We start from the raw sequence: 24024 nt of genomic DNA, 5'->3' as shown, positions 1-24024 counted from the left end.
AAACCTCTTCTCCGTAGAGAAACTCAAATTTCTTCTACCGAACACATCTGAAATAGAGATTCTTGTGTTGGAATATCCTTGCGTGCAAAAAGGCGCTCAAGAGAGTATAACAAACTCCCGTCCAGTTTCTGAAAAGGAAGTTGGTTCATCTTATTCTATTCAACAAAAAGAAAAATTGACTGGTAGATGACCCACCTTGACCTAGGTTTGCATCTTCATGTGTTATCCATGTACCCAAGGTGTATATAATTCTTAAATTGTGCTAAAGTTTCGGTGAAACTTGGAAATTACCGTCCCTTCGTAAGATCTTTACAGCGAAGACGCTCAACTTGACGATCCCTTGGCTCAATCTTAGAGCAAAACCCACTCATCAAATAAACTAGGATTTAAGTCCTTGGATTCCTCGAGCACAGTCGTAGCCGTCGCTTGCTCCTTCCCTCGTAAAGAGAGTGTTCATTCACTTGTGCGAAAAGCTCTACCATGTCTTCCCTTACCGGGTAGGGGGTGTTGCTCCATAAGGTACTCAAGCTTAGTGAAAGCTTTTCTTGGTTGAAATCTCGAAATGGTTCCTTCCTTTCTACCGTCCTACCCGCAATAGCAGGTAATTTGTTGGTGAACTACCAAATACGAGATCAATAGTTGACCTTCCGGATGGTTGAGCAAACTAATTCATCGCATAAAGCAATGTTTCAACTCAATTCTACTCTCATAAACACTCAGGAGTGATTGTCCTGGTTAGACACATGCATATCTCGTACATAAAAGCAATACGTAGTTTATGAGTTCCTCAAAGATTTAACTTTGATCAAAGACATGCCCTCTTACTTAAAGTTCAAGGGTCTTCGTTTCAAAAACTCCGGAGTTGGATTGAATTCCCTTACTCCAAAGTTTCGTCAGATCATATCGTCGAGGAGCGATAACAAAATTTGATGTTTCTGTGTTCAATGGTTCTCGTCCCACTACGAGGATTAGATTCTATGTACATTGAGGTGTACACTTTCAACTTGTATTGCTGACTACACCATCCACTGCAAAGTATCTTGCAGATGCGTCTACAAAATTCAGACAAAAGTTCTTCCTTGAATTTCTTCATCTTTCCTTTCTCAGAGAGGTTCAAGAGTGGAGCTACCTTGGCAAGAGTAAACCACTACTTGCTTTGACTTGCTCGTGTTCCCATTGGGCAAACCCATCCCAATCTTCTTGGATGCCTTCCTCAAAGCGTAGAGGGGAAAAAAAAATGTCAGAAAATTTAGCCTTGAATTGAATCCAAGTCTTGTTGTAAGTTCCTTGCAGAGCTTTGGTATACCACCAAGTACTTGCAATCCCCCTTGAGGTGTTTAGTCACATGCCTCACCTTCAACGCTTCTGAGAAATTGCCATTTGCAAAGGCAACTTCAAACTGTCGAATTAAAGCGGTAGCTTTCGGGGCATCTTCCCTTCGTCAAAAGTATCGAACTCGACTTAGTGTTTTGAGGTCTAAAGACCTTCTTCATATTCTTCCCGGAATGACGGGATTTCTTGGCTCTGGTTATGGATTGGTGTTCTTGGATATTTTCCGAGTTCTGAAGTATCTTGAGCATTCCGCTCGTCAGATCCTCTAGGTTCTTGAGCATCATGCTCTTGTCGCCTTCTCAAAGAATCCCAAGTCTTGTTTTGACTTCTTGCAGAGAGAAAAATTTTCCAAACTCTGCGAGCTTTTTCCTGCAAGACTTAGTGTTCCGCCTGCTTGCTTCTCTCTTGGCTTCTCATGGCTTTTTCCCGTATGGGTAAAATCCTATTCCAAGAAACTTCCGTTCCTTATTCCAAATTCTCGAGAATCAAGGTTCTCGGATCTCACCTTCGAGACTCAAGGCATGGCATCCTTGCAACTCTTTTCCCAACTCGGTTTTGAGAGTCCTCTTTCTGCAGAACAACTTTACTTGGGAATCCCCACTTCCGGATCACAACTTGAGAGACTACCTCTCTCCGATCCGTGGATCTACTTCCGAAACTCGGGTATGAAACCATTAGTCTGATGTGGCTCTAGTTCCTCAGAGCGCTTTTCTCCTACTGAGGCTCATGCCTTCCTTTGCTCCTACTCCCTCACTAAGAGGAAGTACACCTGCAACAAATACTTAGAGATCATAACATGAAAATTGTTACCTTCAAAGTATCGACGCTTGAAACGCAACTCGGTTCTCGAAAAGTAGTCCTCCAGAAGAGATCTCTACAAAGAAAATCCTCTCTTCCAATCCTACACACAAAAGAGGTGTGCTCTTGGGTTCCTTCTCGTAAATCAGCCCCATCTACAACGTTATGGGCTGAAAACAGAGAAAAACAGCAGCTTGTCGCAATGGAAATACGCTCCGTAGGCACTTCTTCGTGAGGGAACTCGCGCATTGGGTCTTGGCGTCATCTGGTACACTTGGGGCAGCCATGGGCATCACTGCCAACGTCTTCTTTGCGGTTGCAATCTGCAGCAACATCTTCTCCTTGCAAAAATTGGTCCTCTCTCTGGGAGAGGGCGTGTGATGCTTTTATAGCTCCCTGGCCACGACAAAGATAGGAGAGCATTGGCCGTAAAGATCGTGGCCGTTTTTTCATTTTTTTTTCTTCTCTTTTCTTTTTATAATAAATATTTTTCGCACTGTTCTGTCAGAAAAAGAGAGAGAAATCGTTGGTTGGTTTTTGTTGCTTTATTTTCTAGGTGGCTGTCCACTTATTAAGTGGGCATCCGACGTATTTTAAAAATAGTTTGAATATGCCCAAAAACTCAATAAAACCTTATTAGTTCAAAACAATGCTTGCATAGCACTTCCAAGACGTCCCTGGATGCAATCACATGCACAATTGCAATGCAGACATAGACTTCTTGCGGGAAAGTATTTGCTTCTCAAAAAAGCAATCCCGCTTTCTCAAAAAGCATCTGTTTTACTCAAAGTTTCCTCTGAACCCATCTTCATTCAAGTGCTTTCTTTTCCTTGTGCACAATTCTAACACAGTTCGGAATTTCATTTTGACCATTTTCGATGCACCCGTCACCCACCTTGTGACGCATCAGGAATACCCATCACCTAGTCCTTTCCTACCAAACTTACAGTACAATCTCCTTCGCGATGCTCTGTCACCCATGCTATGACGCATGAGAGATGTTTGTTCCTGGATGGTCGGATACTATTCCCGATGCTCCTTGTCGCCCATCCGATGTGACGCATCAAAAGTATCTGTTCGTGGTGGCCTTACAAATATTCCCTTTTACAATGCTCCCGTCATTACTTTGAATGACGCACTAGGAATACTCTCTACTCGGATATCTCTAGTGAGAAAAACCCTCACTTAAAATTTCAATAATTGATTCAGAATTATTTTTTTCTTGGTGTTCCAAGCGAGAAAACCCTCTCACTATTAAATCCAATAATTCATTTAGAATTATCTTTCTGTTAGATAAAGCCAATTTAGCAACAACAAACCAACAAGCTATGAAATCGACAAAAGGAAGTGTAGCCAAAAGCATTAGGTAGACCAGGTAGGCATAGGATTAAGTATGGAGCTCTAATACAAGTATTGTAAGTGAGGATTAGATGAATATCTACATTTTGAAGAGTCTATCCAAGAGCAGCTTGTGTGCCTAGCACACGCGTGCGCACACACAGACACACATCGAGGAGCATCCACCTCGCCCCTCTGAAGGCTCGTGGGCCCCCTCCTCGCCCTCATCACCATTGTGCATGGCAAGCTTCTTTTAGCTATCAACACTTGGCAATATAAATTGATAGCTTGTCTTCTTATGAGAAGTTTCCCACTAGCCATAACCCCATTGTTCCATAGCGTGTTGTTGTGGATCGAGCTAGGACATGTCACATAATCCATTTCCAAATACCAAGTTGATTCAATTATTGTGAGCTGTTGCAATTCCTAGTTGCCTTGCTACTCGAGCCGCTCCTCGTCGTCATGTGACATTGCCATGTCATTGTAGCTATGTTCCATTGACCACATCACATCATGAGTGGTGACAGGGTATGAGGCAGATTGTTGTTTGTAGGGTATGGGTGGTAGTGCAAGATTATGGGCTTGCATTGGAAGCTGTGCTTCGACAATCATTCAAGAAGAACCTAGAACTTTTCTACAAGCGCGTCAAAGCATGGTGAGCGGTAATTTGCAAGTGTCGTATGTATTTGTTTGATGGAGGGCCATGAGCGTGCTGCTCATGGAGTCTATTGAAGGCATGCAATCTAAATTATGTGCATGGTAAATCTGAGTCTACATTATGTACGACTCAATGCAAATCCATCCACGATATGATACTATTGCTAAGAAAACATTCGTTAGGTAAGGTAAAATATACTTGTACTATCTAAATCTTAAGTATTCATAACAAGGAATAATCAAAGAAGTGTAAAATTCTCAAATATTTAGAGTTAGAAATAATTAAAAAACTTTACATCCTACTTCTAATCACAATTTGTTTTAGCATTGGGCATCTGTCAGTCCAAAGGGCTCAACCAAATACTAATACAAGCCAAATGTGATACACCCCTTTCTTGTTATTTTTTAATGTGTTGGAGTCTTTATGAGCATCTAATGCAATCTTTGGGGATCTCTGTTGCTGTAGGACTTTAGGCCCCTCGGCTGGTGCTCCATAAGTTGGGTAGGGTTAGGTTTTGTTTGAAAACCTAATGCTTTTGTTAGGTCCCTCAGCTATACTTCATAAGTTTGTCAGAGTTAGGCCCCCTTCTTGAAAGAATTGTAATCGTCATGATTACACCTCCAAAAACCGACACAGGGCAAAAACTAACTTAGTAGACATCGACTCTATGTACCTATGCACTAGACTGCACACATCCAACACTCAAACAAAGATATTAATCTCATTGATCAATCACATTTTTGTCGAGGGTCCTCCATACAAACATTTAGCAATCATATCCAGACCCCACTGATCTTTTTATAGATGTCTTGATCTACTAAATCATGTTATTATAAGATTCGATCCATCTTTTCACAGATCAAGTAAACCATGCCCATGACTATCCGCACAAGACAATACATTCATAGAGCATGCAATTCATAAATCAAACACTTCGTGCACATTGATCATTGTGGTGCAAGCAATCAATCTAGTCATCTCATCTAGTCTATTATCATCTAATATAGAACTCTTGATGCACGTAGATCTTTGTGTGGCCATCTCATCCTATCGAAATTTTGCACTCACAACAATATCCAATCATCTCATCCATATAGAAATCTACACTAGAATCACATTCACGTAGCCAGCACATCGAGATCTCGTTGATCTCTAACAAATGTCTAGATGCACTAATTCATCAAACCATTCATCAGATAAAATGCTGTAGATATTTCATCTTTCTTTACATTACTCTAACAATACACACACGGCAAAGCACATGTAATGTCGGGTGCAGCGGAATTGAAATGGTGACAAGATCTAGACTTAACACTTCCACAAATCTTGACTTCTTCCTTGCGTGAATGTGTGCTACTTAGCACGAATGATGGCTTGTTTTAGAGAGAGAGAGAGAGAGAGAGCTCTACGTGGTGGACCCTGGACGCAGTGGATTGATTTTCCACTGTGATGAACGGCTCCCTACCTTAAGCAACCACCGCACTTTTACCTACCGTGGTCGCTTAAGGTTTATAGAACCCCTCGTCTCTTTAGTCACATTCCCCCTTTTGGAGGTGTCACCTATCATCCATTAACATGAAGTCTGTCAAGACCGTTGTCTCTACTTGGAGAAGGTTGCTTGCGTGAACTTCTCCCCCTTTTGGAGGTGTCACCTATCATCCATTAACATGAAGTCTGTCAGGACCGTTGTCTCTACTTGGAGAAGGTCGCTTAAGGTTTATAGAACCCCTCTTCTCTTTAGTCACATTCCCGCTTTTGGAGGTGCCGCCTATCATCGATTAACATGAAGTCCGTCAAGACCGTTGTCTCTACCTGGAGAAGGTTGCTTGCGTGACCTCGCCTCCCACACGAGCTATCCTCCTATCAAAGGTGGCAATGGGAGATGCAATGAAGACAAGATCTGGCTCGTGATCCGATGGGAGCCTTGACTCTGATCTAGAATATCTGCAATGCCAAACACATGAACAAGGCACTTGTGGAGAAGAGAGATCACGGAGCTAGAAAGAGACAAGACATTTGAGAGAGAGAGAGAGAGAGAGATCTCGGAAAGGCTCTTCGTGCTAATAACAAGTTGCTCATTCAAGTGACCAAGGGTGGTCCCCAACATAGAACTGTCATGCCAATGGGATAGACTTGAGGTGCACACAAGTGCGACTAGTACTTACATTGCCATTTGCTCTTGCACACAAGACCACTGACACGGTCTCCACACAGGCATCACCTCCAACCTGCTCATGAGAGCATAGATCTAGTGCATCTCCTCCTGGCTAGATCTTGATGTGGATCTAGATCTTGGATGAGAATCCATGCAATTGCATGATCACAAGGCTTGTGAGAGGCGGCCATGAGGGGCTAGTGCACCGCAAGAGGATGACCATGCTCTGTACCTGTTGCCCACCAAAAACACTATGATCGAGTGTTCCCCTCTGGCTGGGAAAGTGATAGGATTTGGATAAATCCAAACAAGATGAAGGCTATTCTAAATTGGCCGGATCCAAAGAATTTGGTAGAGCTACAAATCTTTAAAGGAATATCTGGTTTCTATCGTCGCTTCATTAGAGATTATGCCAAGCTACCAATTCCCATGACTAACCAACTCAAAGGGAAAGGGAAAACCTTCGAGTGAGGGGAAGAACAATAAGAAGCATACAAAAATTAAGCTACAACACCAATTTTTATTTATTGTGAGTCCCAAAAAACCATCTATGGTTGAGACAAATGCTAGCAATTTTGTTGTAGGTGCGGTTCTTTCTCAACAGGGTCAACCCATTGCTTTTGAAAGCAAAAAGCTAGACCGCATACAACAAAACTATTTATATATACCTAGATGAATCCAAGCTTAGCCCAAATTCACCTTTAAAGGAAAGTGCAAGGTACAGACCCATGGTAGTCACCCACAAGACAATATAACCATCAGCTCCATGATGCATAGTATTGACTAAATACCACGACATCCCCACTAACGTCGTCAATGCCCAATAGTGGGTGTAGAACTAGGTATTAACATATGCTCCCAAACACAACACACACCATACGCACACACATGAGCATACATCAACACAAAGTTCAACGTACTGAGTTTCCGTAGACTCTCGAGATCAAGGACAGACTCAGTCATAATGAAACCTAGCACTAAAAGAAGCATTAAATCGGAAGAGTTAGCACAAAAATGAGGTAGTTGATAGGACATACGCACCACAAAAGATAGAAAGAATTTGCACAATATCAACCGGCAGTAACAATTTAGTCTATGAAAGGGAGTTGTATGTTGTTGTACATGCTTTTAAGAAATGGAAGCATTGTTTATATGGTGCCAAAGTTATGATAGTGTTTGATCAAGAGAGCATTAAATGGCTCTCTAATCAAACAGAGCTCAAAGGTCACAATGCTAGATGGACTGAAATCCTTCAAGAATTTGATTATAAGCTTAGATATTAAAAAGGGAAATACAATACAATAGCAGATTCCCTTAGTCGGATGCCTCTAATAAATGATTTTTCACTCATTTTGCAAGTGATTTACTTAAATCAATCGAGCGAAAATGTAAGGATGACCTTGCATATTCAAAGGTATGGGAAACCATTCTTAAAAGGGATCCGAATGAAGAAGTTTTCAATGAGATTGAAGCATCAATGGATGCTCTAGATGGACTCAAGTGAAAAACTTTTGCCATACATGATTATCTACTCTACAAGGGTAGAGTTCGTGTTCGAAGGGATCAAGAATCAAGGTGTCAAATACTCTATGAGTGTCATGATAGCCCTAGTGTAGGACATCCAAGCGTTCATAAGACTTTAGTCTTATTGAAAGACAGTTTTATTGGTCACGAATACTTAAGGACCTCCTATATATACCTAGATGAATCCAGGATAAGCCCAGATTCACCCTTGAAGGAAAGTGCAAGGTATAGACCCATGGTAGTCACCCACAATACAATATAACCATCAGCTCCATCATGCATAGTATTGACTAAATACCACGACATCCCCACTAACGTCGTCAGTGCCCAATAGTGGGTGTAGAACTAGGTACTAACATATGCTCCCCAACACAACACACACCACACGCACACACACACGAGCATACATCAACACAAAGTTCACCGTGCTGAGTTTCTGTCATGACTCCGGAGATCAAGGGCAGACTCAGCCATAATGAAGCCTAGCACTAAAAGAAGCATTAAATCGGAAAAATTAGCACAAAAATGAGATAGTTGATAGGGCATACGCACCACAAAAGATAGAAAGAATTAGCACAATATCAACTGGTCGTAACTCGGACGAAAACTTCACAATGTGAAGTCTGCATGTCCGCAATACGACTAAAAAATATACCTAGATGAATCCAAGATAAGCCCAGATTCACCCTTGAAGGAAAGTGCAAGGTATAGACCCATGGTAGTCACCCACAATACAATATAACCATCAGCTCCATCATGCATAGTATTGACAAAATACCACGACTTAAGGACCTCCTAAACTATGTTACAAAGTGTGACAAATGTCATATCAACAAAGTTGAAAGGTTAAAGCTTCTCCACCCATTAGACATTCCTTTAGAGAAATAGGAGAGTATCTATGGATTTCATCATCGAACTACCTAGAGCACAAAGAGAGCCGACTCTGTGTATGTCAAAGCTCATGAATTGGCTAAATTATTTGTTAAACATCTATACCAAATTTATGGTCTGCCTACAAACATTGTTACTAATTGGGATAGAAAATATAATAGCCACTTCTCAAGAGTTGTTTTTGCTACAATTGAGACCAAGCTTAGCATGAGTAAAGTTGAGCATCCACAAACACATGGTCAAATTGAAAGGGTTGAGCAAGTCCTAAAAGATATGCTAAGAGCATATGTAAGTAAAAGGAAAACTAATTGGAAAGAGTACCTACCTATAGTAGAGTTTGCATATAACAGTGCCAAGCACTCTTCCATAGGGTATAGTCCAGTCTTTTTTATGTATAAATTTCAACCAAGAGCTCCCTATGCACTAAGATTGCAAAAGGGGAAGATTAATGCACCTAAAGATTTCCTAGAAGATATGGATGAAATGCTTAAACTTGCTCATAGCAACATTAGGAGAGTTCAAGATAGAGCCTATGTTGATCCTCAAAGAAGACCTCTCACCTTTTGAGGAAGGAGAACAAGGTGCCTAAAAAATCAGAAACTATGAAAAGTGGACTATCACCAAAGTTATCTCTCGTAGAAATTGTGGACCATACACAATACTTAAGAGGATAGGGCAGAGAGCTTACAAGCTCCAATTACCAGAGACAAGTGGAGTCCACCCAAATTTTGGTCAATAGACTTAAGAAAAGACTTGGGGATTCCGATAAATTGGTCCCAAATTATCAAATTGTAGAACACATCAATACTTGGTCTCTTCCTCACGAGCCTGAGAAAATGCTAGACACTCGAGAAAAGAAATGTTTAGTCAAATGGAGAGATTCTTCTATAGAGAGTTCTACCTGGGACCGAGTAAGCAAAGGTTCCCCAACTTTGGGATAATTTCTTCCAATGGTATTTTTGAGGACGAAAGCTCTTCTTAAGGGGGAAGGAATGTTATATCATAGTTGGGCGCACAGCCACACACGCTATGGAGCAACGGGGTTGTGGCTAGTGGGAGCCTCCCCATAGGAAGATAAGCTATCGATTATAATGCCAAGTGTCAATCGCTAAAAGAAGCTTGCCAAACCAATGGCGGAGAGGGCGAGGAGGGCAGCCCACGAGCCTTCAAAGGAGGTGAGGTGGATGCTCCTTGGGGGGGGGGGGGGGGGGGGGGGGGGGGGGCATGTTCTAGGCACACAAGCTGCTCTCAGCTAGGCTCTTCAAAACGTAGATAATCATCTAATCGTCACTTAATAGATTACTTGTTACATGTTTATGTACACATACCAAAACTGTTATGTTCCCATGTTACAACTAGCAAGACAAGAAAATGACTCAACACATTGTTCTACCCTGGCATTTAAAAGGACTGACTTGTGATTATTAACTACTACTGTTGTGCTAGTAATAAAAGCCCCTCAAAAAAAATTGGCAAAGAAGGTAACATGTGCAGAAACAAATCCTGCCAACACTCACAAGCTATACATAACTGCTCCTACCAGCCCTTAACCTGTGCAATTGGTCTCCTACACTACAATGAAGTTTTGCCCAGAATAGACCTTAATTTAAGGACTCGTGTTCTCCTCCTTGATGTTCAATGAAGCTTAGATCCTAGTAGAGTTCTAAGAAGTTCCATCGGTCTTGAAAGCCCATGGTCTAGAATATCCAAAAATTCTCAAACTATTGCTACCTTATCTTAGACAAGATTAGTTGGCAAGCAGTGTGCAGCCAAAAAATAACAGTAAGCTGGGCTTACTAACCATTTGATTTGCGAGTAAGCTGGGCATATCAAACCATCTAATTTGCTCTACAAAAGGCTTTACATTTCTTCAACACATGCTCAGAAAACATCGCCACAACTTACATGATATACCTGGATCTTGCTGGCAGATTTGCAACTTAATGTAGACTCGTAACCCATAGCCAGATAACTCTGCACATTCAAAAACTTATGAATAGGTCGACTGCAGACAAATTTATTGCTTTGCTGTATATTCAGAATCATGAATTCTTCAGAGATACCTGATCCGAGTTTTGATTTGTATTGTGAGAGTATCCAGAAAGAGATGCCTGAAGCCTTTCAACATCTTCAGTTATGGTCGCTAAGAGGCCCTTGTGTTGCTTGACTGCTTGCCTCTGACAAGGTCCTGGAGTCTGAGGAGGAGGCGGTGCTGCAAGGATGTTGTTACTGTTAGAAAATGTACTAGGACTAGAATGATGATGAGAGTAGGACTGCTGCTCTGCCATTTCCATAGCCAAATGCTCAGAGTCATCATCATCTTCTTTGCGTCCTAATCCACATTGCCTTGGCTGCAACTGGCAGAAAACTTTGGATACAACAAATTCGCCTTCCTTCTCTTCCTCTTGTTTGCCTAAGTGGTACTGATGGATCACCCAGTTTGTTTTGTCTGGCTTGGCTTTCTTACCCGAAGTAATGTACAATACCATAATTTTTTTCCAACCAATTTTTTCCCCAGTCTTTTTAGTTACAGAGCGTGTCTTTCCAGTTTTGTGCCAGCGCATTTCCAACCCATTCCCAATCTCGTGTCCTGACTGAATTTTACGACGTTTTCGAGTACCAGTGGTATATGCCTTTGCAGGTCTGTGGAAAAAATGGGCAGAGCTGCCATCATTTCGAACACCTGCAAGTATGATAAAACCAAGAAAACGTTGTGACGTACATGAAGGGATAACAAGGCTTAGTATTTTTCTCTTCCAGCAAACAAACGCAAGACCCTTCACATACCTGAAATGTTCTCAGGATGAGTGTAGCAGATACCATCCTCCCCATTCAAGGTGGGAATGAACTCATTAATGAATGGATGAGCTTTGGCAGCATCAGGGTCCACCTTGGCAGCCAAATGCGCAAGCAACTCCTCATCAGAAGGGTCAAATTTAACTCCAGCAGGTAGCCCAGGCCATTCCTGAGTCAGCTACAAACTTCAGTTCCATACTAACTAGAAAAACACGACAAATAAGCAAAAATCAAATCTTCACCCACATTGTCGTTGGAAAAACTATAGCCACAGGCAGGGCAATCTAGATTCTCTGCTTGTCCATCGTGCCCACGCACACCATAATTGGGATTTTTGACTTTTTTTGCGATTTTTGACCCATCACAGGGCCATTGCATCTTCTCCTACACAATGGAGAAGACTACATCAGTTCATTGAAGTAATAGATTCTGGACTCCCAATATGCATGCCCACAGGTCCAGTCATTCTAACATGTGACACACCCCTAGGACGTTGGACTTCAAATTAGCTTGCATTGATCTAATGCTATTTTGTAAACAGGGCTGGTGCCTTGCAGCTTCACACACACGTAAATGCCCCTCCTAATAACTGAAAACATCCAGTCACAGATTGCACTCTTAAAATTCTGGAGTCATGTGCATTGCTAAACACCAAGATAGAAGGTTTCAACTAGTCCAACGTTCGTCACACCAACGGAACACCATGGAAAATGATTCAATCCCCTTTGAAGCCTACTTCAGGCAATGCTCTATACTGAAAGCTTTTTTATTGATTATGCAAACTGTAGGCATCACTGATCGAATTCAAGCTTTCTTGAAAATCATCAATCAATGTAGGCGTAAAGCAGGACTGGTGGACATTTTGTGATTGATACACTTCTCTTCTGCCTGCCAGAGTGTTATAAACCACTTAGTTATTTACAGGTACCTCATATACCTTCATAAGGTCAAAATAGTTTGAACTTACAAATGATAAGAGGAATTCAAACACTCACAAAACTACAAAAGCAAGGGACACAAGAAAACAAGCAAAAACAATTTAAAATTTTGAGGAAAAAAAAAACCGAGATCGAACAAAACCGGATAAATAAACCATTATTCGCTTAAAAATGTTTTTAGAAAAGGCAGAAGCAAAATAAAATTAGCTATTTATGAATAACTTTCCTCTTTTCAAGCTTGCAAGGCTGAAGACTTGCAAGCAGCAGTCCAAGCTCAGCATGTCATACGCTATGGGTGCTCAAGTCACCATACAAAAGCCCACGAAGCCTTATCCTCTCTGTGGGGAGAGAAAAAATACACAAGGGGGAGGGGGACAGAGGCGCCCGGGGGGTTTGGGGGGGGAGGGGCGCAGGGACAGGGATTTATATGGTGCCCATCTCAACACTGCCTATCCATAAGTCCAGAAGAAGCTAAGGAGGCAGTTCAAACATACAACAGCAAAGCATGAAAAAATGTTTTGCAAATCCAGATCAGCCCATCCCAGACAAGTTGTTGAACAGGCTAGAGTCACTGATCCCTCTACTCTCTCATACAGTTTTGCAATATGAGAGCACAGATGCAGCAACCAGAGACTTTCAGAACACAAAGACAGAGTTCCTTATCCTGTGTTTTTAACCATACAAACAGGAGACTTGCAATTTTCAAACAGGAGATGCTCTGTGACCGATGCAATCTTTTGCGCTTTCAAGCCTGTGACCTTATGCTGTAAAATTCATCATAGCAACCAGACATTTAGGGAACCGATTGTAGATGTGTGGGATCATCCTGTAATTTAATGACGAGATGTACGTCAATGTAAAAACGAGATATACTTATTTGTGCCATGTACATGATGCTTTTCGGTAAAAGTCACCAAACATATCGGAACCCATGCATGGTTCCCTATGGAGACTTCTGCTAAGCAAAATCAAATGGTCCAAACAAAAATGAAGGCATAGGTTGTCCGTTCACTGCTTCGGGGCTTGCAAGCCTGACACCTGCTGTATGGCAAGTTGTAACATCTTCAATGGCAGAAAGACATGGGTGTACATGTGAAGGTCTTCCCTGGCCTTCTCAAGGAGGACGCCTACCTTTGGAAATTCAACAGAAAAGAATCGCATTCCATCTCTCTCGAGGAAGTCTGTCCAAAGAGAGACATACAGAAGCTCCCAACAACTTACGACAGAGTCTTCAAGAAGGCTACTGATTGTTAACGGATGAAAGAAGTTGCTTATGAGGAGACGGGAGCTTCGGATGTCTCGTACACAGCATCGCCCATCAGAACGTCACAGATGCAGGCTATCATGCAGCCAGTAAAGGTAGAGGTAGGAGAACGCGAGGCGAGAAAGTTTATTACCTGATGTACCAGGAGGAGCCCAGGAAGCGCAAGTTGAATGCAAAACCAAAGCACCAAAAGGCGACAAGAAGGTGGCTTCAGCTCCGTATCGATGGAGAGGAGCTCCCGCAGGCATGAAGATGATGAGGAGCTGTGCCAGTAGTTTGCAACTAATAAGGTCCCATAGCCTGCTAATGCTGCTAGAGGAACGTTTCCTGGCTTGCGAAGTTGCGAGGGCTTTTCAAAGTTTGAACAATTGCTTGCTGAGCACGAACATTGTAGTAGAGTAGAGTCTAGCCTTGCTTTGTGTAGCAATCTTTTGGTGCTGCGGCAGTCATCGACTCATGACTTGGAACGTCGTCCAACTACTCCGCCTGCATACTGATTAAATACCGCCGGCCCCAATCTTGGACGATGGATACTGGACAGTGGACAGCGAAAATAGGAAATTGGAATCTGCATGTACTGCTCCCGATGGCAATGTTGCAATGGGGCATATTTGACATTGATTGGCACCTTTTCATACGAGACCTTGCGGTAGTCGAGACTATAGCATAAGAGCACCTTCGCACGCAGGGAGAGGAGGCATTGTGAGCTGCAAAAGCTTGAGGCTTTTCTCTCTTCCTCTAAACAAACCGCGTGGTATCTAAGAGCTGAGTCGCGCCAGAGAGTAGTGGGGGGAGTGGGGAGAAGAAGACTTCTATTTCTGGTAAAACACAAAAATTTTCCTTGAATGTCGAAGCGTTGCTAGTGCCTTTGAAAAGGTAGGTATTAAACTATCTTCTCAAAAAAAAAAGGGCTCTCCTCATTTGTAAAAGAGTGTTCTCCAATGAAATTACTCACACCCTACTACATTCTTTCCATGAAATTCTCTCGCGCAAGAGTTTACTTGGGCGTGACTTGGGTACCACTTTTTCCCCAATCCCCCACTAAAGAGTTCCAATTAGTCTTGGTTTTTATGGTAGACAACAAGCGAAAGTGTGGCTTCAATTTGATTTTGTAGGGTGGGACAAAAGAAGGTAAATAACAAAGAATTGCATGTGTGATCGAGTACCCTATGCACTACCCTCCACCCCACTCCCCCATTGCTACCCTTGTGACACTGGGACAAGTGGCCATGTCCTTTGCTTGTGTGGCCCAATGGGCGCCAAGCAAAGCGATCGCCTTTTGAAGAGAATAGTTGAGGAGTTAAAGGTGGCATGAGAAAAAAGTAGGTGGGAATTGATGCAATTAGATGTTGACCCTATGCTCTTGCCGCTCCTTACATAGAGTCAAACCACTGTGCCAATCAGCCCTTACTTGAAACAAAGATGAAACTTCACTACACTCATAACAAGCACCCCAATTTGGCACATTTTGTGTGCCTCTCTCTCCCTCTCCACAAGGTCAAGTATCCCAATATGACATAGATCGCACCTTCTAGGGAGGCCAATCTATGGTCATTTCCTCGTTGCAAATGCATTAATTAGCCTTTAGTTAACCACAGGCCGAAGGTGGATTGCAAAAGTTCATTGCCCACTCATATGTGTGTGTGTGTGTGTGTGTGTGTGTGTGTGTGTGTGTGTGTGTGTGTGTGTGTGTGTGTGTGTGTGTGGCACAATGGAAGCTTGACTAGGCTTAGTCACATAATAAGAGCACCTTCTTGTATGCATGTGCAAAGAGAGCTTATACTGTCCCTTGTGCACTTGCAGGCTTGTGGTGAGGTTTTGTGAAGCCAGGTTGGGTTACCAAGTGTAAGGTGGATTAAGTTTTTTGAAGCTCTTCGTACGCTTATCATAAGTTACATATAGATTTGGTATTGGTTCTTTGCTTGTTAGTGTCTCACCTTAACAGTTTTTTGAATCAATCAAATTCACTTTATGCCTGGCTTTATAAACATTGTCATTCTCATTATTACTTTTTTAGATATATATCCTAAAGAAGAAAATGAACATTTGAAAAGTTTAGTGGCTAAGCTAGCTACCATGTTTGATGAGGATTGTCTACATTTGGATGCGTTGGAAGAATCTATGGTTACATTGCACTTGGAAAAATCTACTTTAAAGTAACCAACAAGAAGACCAGAAAGTCACTTCAGTTGAAATTATGCGACACTTATAACAGAAAGACACTCCAAAATCAATGATGAACAATTTTTCCCCTATCTTTCTTTGTTTACAACTTATGTCATTGTTGCTTCGTGTCTGCCTCCCCTTCCATCACCTCTTCTCTCTCTCTCTCTCTCTCTCTCTCTCTCTCTCTCTCTCTCTCTCTCTCTCTCTCTCTCTCTCTCTCTCTCTCTCTCTCTCACACACACACACACACACACATGCACACACACCCACACACATATTTTCTCTCTATTTCTCACTCACACTCTCCATCTTCGTGCTCGGGTATGTATATGAGTGTGCATTTGTGCATGTGTGTGTGTATGTGAGTGATGCATGCATAGATTTGTACTAATTTATGCTCTTTTTGTTCTGCTTATTTTGCAGAGTTGGCACGGAGTGCGTAGCATTGGGGATTGCATGCAAATTGTCTGATTGCAGAGGGATTGCAGATTGGTGGATATTACACGTGAGTGCACTACCTTAGCTACCACACACACTCACACATGCATGCCCCCATACACGCACATGGAGCGCACATGCATGCATCCACACACACACACACACACACACACACACACACACACACACACACACGATGCATGCAAAATGGCTCAATTTTAACTAGTTAGACTGTTAATTCTTTAATTGGTTTTTTTTGTGATTATATCCAAAACTATATTGAGTTGAAAATAATAAAATCAAACCAAAACAAAATAGAAATAAAGTTGAAATTAAAAAAACAAAACTCAAAAGGTTGAAATAAACAATTAGGACTGAAATAGAGAGACAGAGAGAGAATGTAGTAGACAGAGAGAAAGAGAGAGAGATATGGAGAGAAAATAGAAATAGATTAATAGAGAGAAAGAGAGAGAGAGAGAGAGAGAGAGAGTTTATTATCATCTTCTAAGGTCAAATATGACATATGGTACCAAAAGAAACATATCATGTGGGTGTGTATAAATGATAAGTGACTCTCAACGCTCGAGAATTGTGGAAATAAGTGTCATAGTAGAGAGTCCACATCATGGTTGTGAACAAAAAGTGTAGAGGGAGAGCTCATGGCTCAGATGTGAGAGAAACAAGCTCTAATGTGATCAAAAGCCGAGCACTCAAGAGTGTTGTGACGCTTGCATAAAGTGCATAGTCAATGAGACTGCTCATCAATCCCCCAACGCCATGTCTCATATCGTAGATGATGAGAGCTAAGCTGAATGAAGACAATGGTGTGGATCACACTCAAATGGATAGGCTTGAGCATGTTAGGATGGGTGTGGTTCCTTGTTTAGAGAAGAAGAAGGTTTTGTAGTCAGGGGCAACATACATGGTATAATGTACGAAGCATATCGAACTCCCAAATTTGTCTCAAGCGGTGATACATTGGCATTGTAGAAAAGAGTGTAATGCATCCCATCTTCCAAACCACTTCTTGATGTCTTGTATCCATTTTGTGTGTCTTTCATACTTTCTACTTCCTTCCCATGCAATTCTTGGAAGTCGAATCGGTGTATGGTTTTGCAGCATCTTAACAAGATCTTAACATGTACTCCAAAAATCTCTCCATGCTCATAACTTCAAGGGGAAGTAATACGACTCAAGAAGTAAGAGCATGAATGGTGTTTGTTGTTGAGACATCAAACTCTAGTCAATGTAAGAAGGCCTAGCTCTCATTCTATGGAAACATCTCTAAGTATAACATATCCATGTAAATTACTAAGTATCTCATACTTAAATGGCATCATTGCTTATGCAATTTGTGTGAACCTCTCCACTTGTATATTATTTTTTCTTTCTACTCACATTTGTCTAGTTGTCCTTAATGTGAAGAGTGCATGTGCGCGGATGTGTGCATGCACGATGTGGATGCAGATGCGGTGCTTTGTGGTGTGTGCGTGCGAGAAGGGGAGGGGGAGAGAGTAGACCGTTGTGTGGTGGAGTAGGGCTCGGAGTGAGCTACTCCTTATTGTTGTATATATGTACACAGAATAAGGTGAGTAGTGGGTGGTGGGCATCCATAGCCTGGGCGATCAGGCAACGTGTCATCAAGTCACAGACGCCTTTACCCCAAGAATCTCCCACTTAAAGGCGAATGTGCCAATAAGTGGGTTCTGGTAGCTAAACTATTAGTATGTACAAGAAAACATGTGAGAGACTCTCTCAACCTACACCCATTGGCTCGCTCAATCGATCTACATGTAATTGTATCGGATCTAATGATAGAAGAGCGTGTGTATCCACACTAGAGCCTGCATGTAAATCCTACAGAAAACTCTGTATGGTCCGCAAAACTCCACTATGCATCATGCTAGCGTCAGTCTCACTGGCAATCCCTACTGCAAATGCTCCACCTGCAGTTGCTAGCTCGGGTCTCGACACTAGTAGGTCGTGCATGAGACGTCTGAACAGTGAAGAAATCTGTGCAAACCTGGCTGTCCTAGCCTCCCATGTGCTATCTGCATGTATTGCATCATCAGGACTACCCATCGCGTATGGATGTGTCAACAGCGACACTAGGATGGCTACGTCCCTCTCATCCATAGGTGGAAGTGTGTGTCCTGGCTGACTCATCAGCCTCTAGCATGAGAATATCAAAGAACTCCATGTTTGTCATCTCTACCTGTGTCTCTAGGGAGCAGACCTGCTCTACCTTTTTCTACACAAACTCTGACAGCACATATTCTGTCTCACTAGAGCATTGTCTCTCTATCTCTGTCTCTACAGAGTCTACTAGCATGTCCTGCACAGCTAAATGCTTTGTCTTGTGAGCATGGTGGAGCTCCCCCGCGAAGGAAACATGTCTCGTCTCTCGCTCAAAGCATGCCAGCAACAAAACCAAGACTATGTCGTCTCAAACCTCAGATACATGCATAGGATATTACAAGCCACTACGAGCTCCTTTGGCTATCACCAATGATGCATCTAGAAAGAGTGCTCTCTAAGAAATATCTAAAACCCACAATCTACTAACTGTCTCACTGAGATCGAGTATTGTCTCAGCTCAGAAACATAGCACACATGTCATAGCGTATATGATGCACCACTGGAAATGACAAGCAAACATATCCTGCACCTGAAATGTCAAACGTCGAACCATCGACCAAGTGTAGACAACCAAAGCTCCTACTAGAGAAGGTGCTAAACTACTCACGACGCAGTGTGATGTGGAAAAATTGCATCCACATCTAGTAACCAACGGAGAGAAGTGTCACCTCTCAAAGACATGTAATCAGGAGGAACACTAAGGCAAATGTGACATCAGTGTCACTGACATATGAAGCCACTACTCTAGCATGTGTCAAAACCTCATGTGTATCACGCATAGATCTCCATTGTTTCCTCATACATCTGAAACAACAGAGCCTAATGTGCCCTATGTGATCACAATGCCAACATCACATGTATCAATGACTACGAGACCATCGTCTCTCTTAAGTCATCACTGTTGACTGTGAACTGACACACATGTCTGCAACCTTAAGTGAATGTCAAGAAACTATGGTGAGAAAACCTTCGAGAAATCTAGCAGAGTCTCCCCTGTAAACTGAGCAAAAAACTAAGAGATTGTACAATCTCTACCATAAATCATGTCAAACTTGCAACAAAGTGGGAGATAACTCGACCACTACACAATCATGAAACCCATGATTAAACGCATAAAAAATGATGCTTACATATGCTTAAAATCAACTCCACAATGTGTAACCTGCAAGCACACAATGTGAGACACCGAGCGTAAAGAGCATAACCATATATGCAAGTAGTCCACACAAGCATATGCAATCCTCACTCCTTCGAGAGTGGGTATAAGAACTATAAATTGTGTCCAAACTGACAAAACATGTCAAAGTGGGAGTCAAACTCGACCACTAAACCATCAGAGAGCATAACCACATGTACGCATGGAACATGGCGAGAATTTGGAAAAAAATCAGCAGATTTTTCCTTGAAAATTTGAGTGAAAACTCAAAATCTCACCAATATTGTATAAAGCATAGATAGACACTTAGTGTCTCAGTAAATAGATCCACAAATGGTATACATGTACTGCCAAAACCATGGCAAACTGGCTCACTCCTGAATGAGTGGCTCCATGGACCACTCTACTTGTCCAAAACACATGTATACTTGTGAACCTCGTACCTGTGAGCTATACCTAGCTCAATCTTTATTCTCAAATGCATACATAGCATAAATTGCACAAAATCATGTTAAAACCACTCTCTGGAATGCCCCACACACTCACACAATGCGTACAAAACTGCATCTGGATGTGTAACAATCCAAAATTTATATCCCAAATCATTACTTGTATACACAAAAGCAAGGTTAATTCCCTCTCAAATAGCACCACAATGGCCATATATGCAAATTGCACAATGCTTTGCAATGTAGGAATCAAATTGTAAAGCTTCGATATGTCGAGGTTGTTGTAAAAAATTCAGCACTCAATATTTCAAAATTCTGATATGACCAGCACGTTTGGAAGGTGCCAAAACCCCAAAATAGATGCATGGATTACATATATCCGAGTTTGAGTTCAAAAACATCTGTTTTCGATCCAGAAATGCAGCACAAACTTGTTGTTGTTGCACTTGCTATAATTTTGATCATAATTTCAAAATTAGATATCACCATCACGTCTGAAATGTGCCAAAATACCAACCTAGACTCTTGGATCGTATATATAGGACTCCGCATGACGGAGATATGCAAAAACATTGTTTCGAGAGCCAAAAACAACAAAAACGAGCTGCAGTACTTCCTGCTCCTGTTTCTTCTCTGCAAAATTCAGCAATGGCTTGCTACACAAGCTCTATACAAGGTGAATATACATGTCTAAGCTCGTATCTGCAATATGGGCTTCTCTTGCACTACAATCTGTGTGCACACAACGCCGACGTAGAAGCTTCTATGTACACGAGCAAAACTGCTCACAAACTTGTGATGCGCACACGTTGCCAAGCTTCTTCCTTCTCCCTTCTCTTGAGTCTACTGTCTTCAATACTCTTGTCATTGTGAAGCTGTCGACTCGACCGTCGCACTACACTTGCATAAAATCGAAGCTCTAATACCAGTTGAAGAGTGCATGTGCGCGGTGCGGTGTGTGTATGAGAGAGAGAGAGAGAGAGAGAGAGAGAGAGAGAGAGAGAGAGAGAGAGAGAGAGAGAGAGAGAGAGAGAGAGAGAGAGAGAGAGTATACCGTTGTGTGGGTGGAGTAGGGCTCATAGTGAGCTACTCCTTATTGTTGTATATATGTACACACACAATAAGGTGAGTAGTGGGCAGCGCCTGGGCGACTAGGCAAGGCACATGCGCCTTTACCCCAACATAATGTGTATAGTCTCTTTAGTTATGTTTAACTGCTCTCTCATCAATCCTCTAATTCTCAACATGGTATCATGGCACAAGGTTTAGAAAGCTTATTTCTAATAGCATTTCAATACCTAATTAGTTCCTTGATTAAGCATGGCATTTGAAACTTCTCATAGTACACATACATTGTAACCTTACTTATTAGCACTAAGTATATACTCCTTAATTAACTCTCTCTAATCTCACTTATGTGTACGTAAAGCCTTCTCTACAACTTTCAATCATCCAATTGTGCTCAAATAGAAGTTCATTTGAGCTTCCTATACACAAGTTGGAGAGTGTGCACGGGACCGCTATGGAGAAGAAGGAGACAACACTCAGAGAGTAGGTGGAGTTTAGTACAATAATGTGCTATGCTCCTCTATTCTATTAGAAAATATGAATAGGCGCTAGATGGGTTAGTGGGTTGTCCGGTTGGCCACTTGACCATTACCCTAACAACCTCCCACTTCATGGCAATGTGGCTTAAGTGGAGTAAAACAAAGTATATTCTAAACCTATACAATTGTGAAGCATGCCAATGGATTCATCCCACACCCATCAACTCTATACAACGTGCAAACCAATGTGGGGCTAAGCTCTTTGTAAGAGCATTCGCAAGGTTGTCATCTATATGTACTTTGACAAGTTCGATCTACTTGTTTGCCAACACATCTCGTATAAAGTAATACCTTACCTCTATGTGTTTTGTCTTGGAATGAAACACGAGATTATTCACCAAAGCAATGGCGCTCTCATTATCACAATGACACTGGAATATGCTAACCCTTGTCCAGATCTCCCACTAAACATGCCAACCGTAAAACCTCCTCATTATTGGCTTCTATCGTTGCAACATACTTAGTCTTTGTAGTGCAACAGGAAGTGCAATCTTAAAGACATGATCTCCAAGAAATAGATCCTCCAAAACATATAAAAACATAGTCATATGTAAATCTCCTGTTCTCTACGTACCTTTCAAGTATTTGAGGATAAACTTCACTATATCCCAATATCTCTTGCTACGGTTAGCCATGTAATGACTCACTACTCCCACTGCAAATGCAATGTCTAGCCTTGTAGCCACCATAGTGTATATGAGACTACCCAAAGCTAAGGAATATGAAATCTTAGCCATCTTGATCTTCTCAACATTCAATCAAGGAGAATCATCCTTGCTAAGTTTCAATTGACACGTTGCAAGACCTTACGAATGTATGATTCTTCAGACAATTCAAGAATCCTCTTGGATCTGTCACACTTGATATGTGTACCAAGAAAGTTATTAGCTTCTTCCAAATCCTTCAGAGCAAAAGTGCTAACCTAATGGCATGAGAACTGACCAAGAGCATGAGGCTAACATAGGGAAGGAAGAGCATGAGACCAAGAGCATGAGGCTCATACTTGTTTGTTATGTTGTTGTAAGCCATTCTACCAAGTTTAGTGAAAAAATACCAACTTTTGCCCAAGATATCACTTAATTCACTTGTTTTAGAGTGCATCTAAAGAAAATTTGGCCATTTTCAAGGTTTTTCAAACCCAGATGACTTGAAAATTGACACAAGTCATCAACAGAGCCACATGACCCCATCTAAAGAAAATTTGGCCATTTTCAAGGTTTTTCAAATCCAAATGACTTGAAACTTGACACATAACAGAGGCGCGTGACCCTATGTACCAAGTCAAAAGCCAAAAATAGTTGCCAAAGCCCATACCTAGGGAAAATTTGTGATTTTTTCTATGCTTGCATTTCTTGATCAAGTTTTTGAGTTTGAGAGCATAAACATGCTATGCGCACTTGTTTAAGTCATGTTGTGAACTATGAAGGAATTCGGATAAGTACAAAACAACTGCAAGCCATTTTTTACATGAAAGCACTGCTAAGTTGGACTTTTGTGCTTTCAAGAGCCATGAGGATAGAAAGCAAATCACAAGGGAAGAAGCAAAGCAAGAGGGCCTACCCGTTTATACATTTTTGAGAGATTCTTTCAAAGAGACTTTCACCTGGATTGTGAAGGCAAGGCTAGAGCAGCAAGGAATCACCATATATGAAGTAGTATTTAAAGATGAATAGGCCAATGTAGTGGAAATTATAACAATCCCAAGAGAGGCCTAGACCTTAGCCACAAAGCCGGAGTTTACAGAGGCAAATCAACAAGATTGGCCTAAGGTCATACTTTAGATCAAGGCCTTGTGGGATAGACATTTAGAGGGCTCATGATCTACACACAAGTATGCAAGAGGATGGTACAGTGACAATCTTTGACTTGCAACGGAAAAAATCCAAGTGAACATCACAATGGACATCATAGCTAAGGCACTGAACTTGGATAGCTCAGGTGTACCTCTCAAAGGTATAAAGAACTTGTCAGCCAAAAACTTTTTCAAGCCCAACACAACAACACTTGCAGATGTGAGGAGCCAAGAAGTAGTGTTACCCACCTAGTTATACATGCAAATCTTTAGCATCATAGACAAGAGGCCTGAAATATTCATGACATTGATCCATGCAGTGGCCAACACCTACAGATGGGTGTATACTCAATCAGGAAGAGTGGATATCAACTATCCCAATTACATATACAAAACCCTAAAAAGGAGGAAAGTTCCATGAGAAATTTAGCTATTTTGAAGGCATTGAAGTGCTCACCAGGATTTCCTATCAAGCTATAGGAATTGTTGAGATCAATTGCCCATTGCCCCCTCGCAGAGAAAATAAATGGAAATGATGGAAGAGCAAAACAATGATGATGAGCTTCAAGAAAGACCATGAGCA

The 24024-nt window shown here is 41.7% G+C and overlaps 1 protein-coding gene across 1 annotated transcript in view; it reads right to left on the bottom strand.

Annotated features, from left to right (window-relative positions):
* LOC147458430 (uncharacterized) overlaps window positions 1-18380 on the bottom strand; it is a 43357-nt gene extending 24977 nt beyond the window's left edge. The window contains exons 1-6 of the mRNA XM_086513429.1: window positions 18218-18380; window positions 13828-14069; window positions 11739-11876; window positions 11484-11661; window positions 10760-11379; window positions 10602-10670 (exon numbers count right to left, since the gene is read on the bottom strand). Coding sequence (XP_086369555.1) covers window positions 10602-10670; window positions 10760-11379; window positions 11484-11661; window positions 11739-11876; window positions 13828-14069; window positions 18218-18380 — 1410 coding nt within the window. The remainder of the gene's footprint in view (window positions 1-10601; window positions 10671-10759; window positions 11380-11483; window positions 11662-11738; window positions 11877-13827; window positions 14070-18217) is intronic.
* Between the last annotated feature and the right edge of the window lie 5644 nt (window positions 18381-24024).

The sequence above is a fragment of the Adiantum capillus-veneris genome, chromosome 5 (genome assembly GCF_014529385.1).
Source record: "Adiantum capillus-veneris isolate H3 chromosome 5, ASM1452938v2, whole genome shotgun sequence".
NCBI classification, from domain to species: Eukaryota; Viridiplantae; Streptophyta; class Polypodiopsida; order Polypodiales; family Pteridaceae; genus Adiantum; species Adiantum capillus-veneris.
This window is presented reverse-complemented; position numbering and strand designations above follow the sequence as displayed.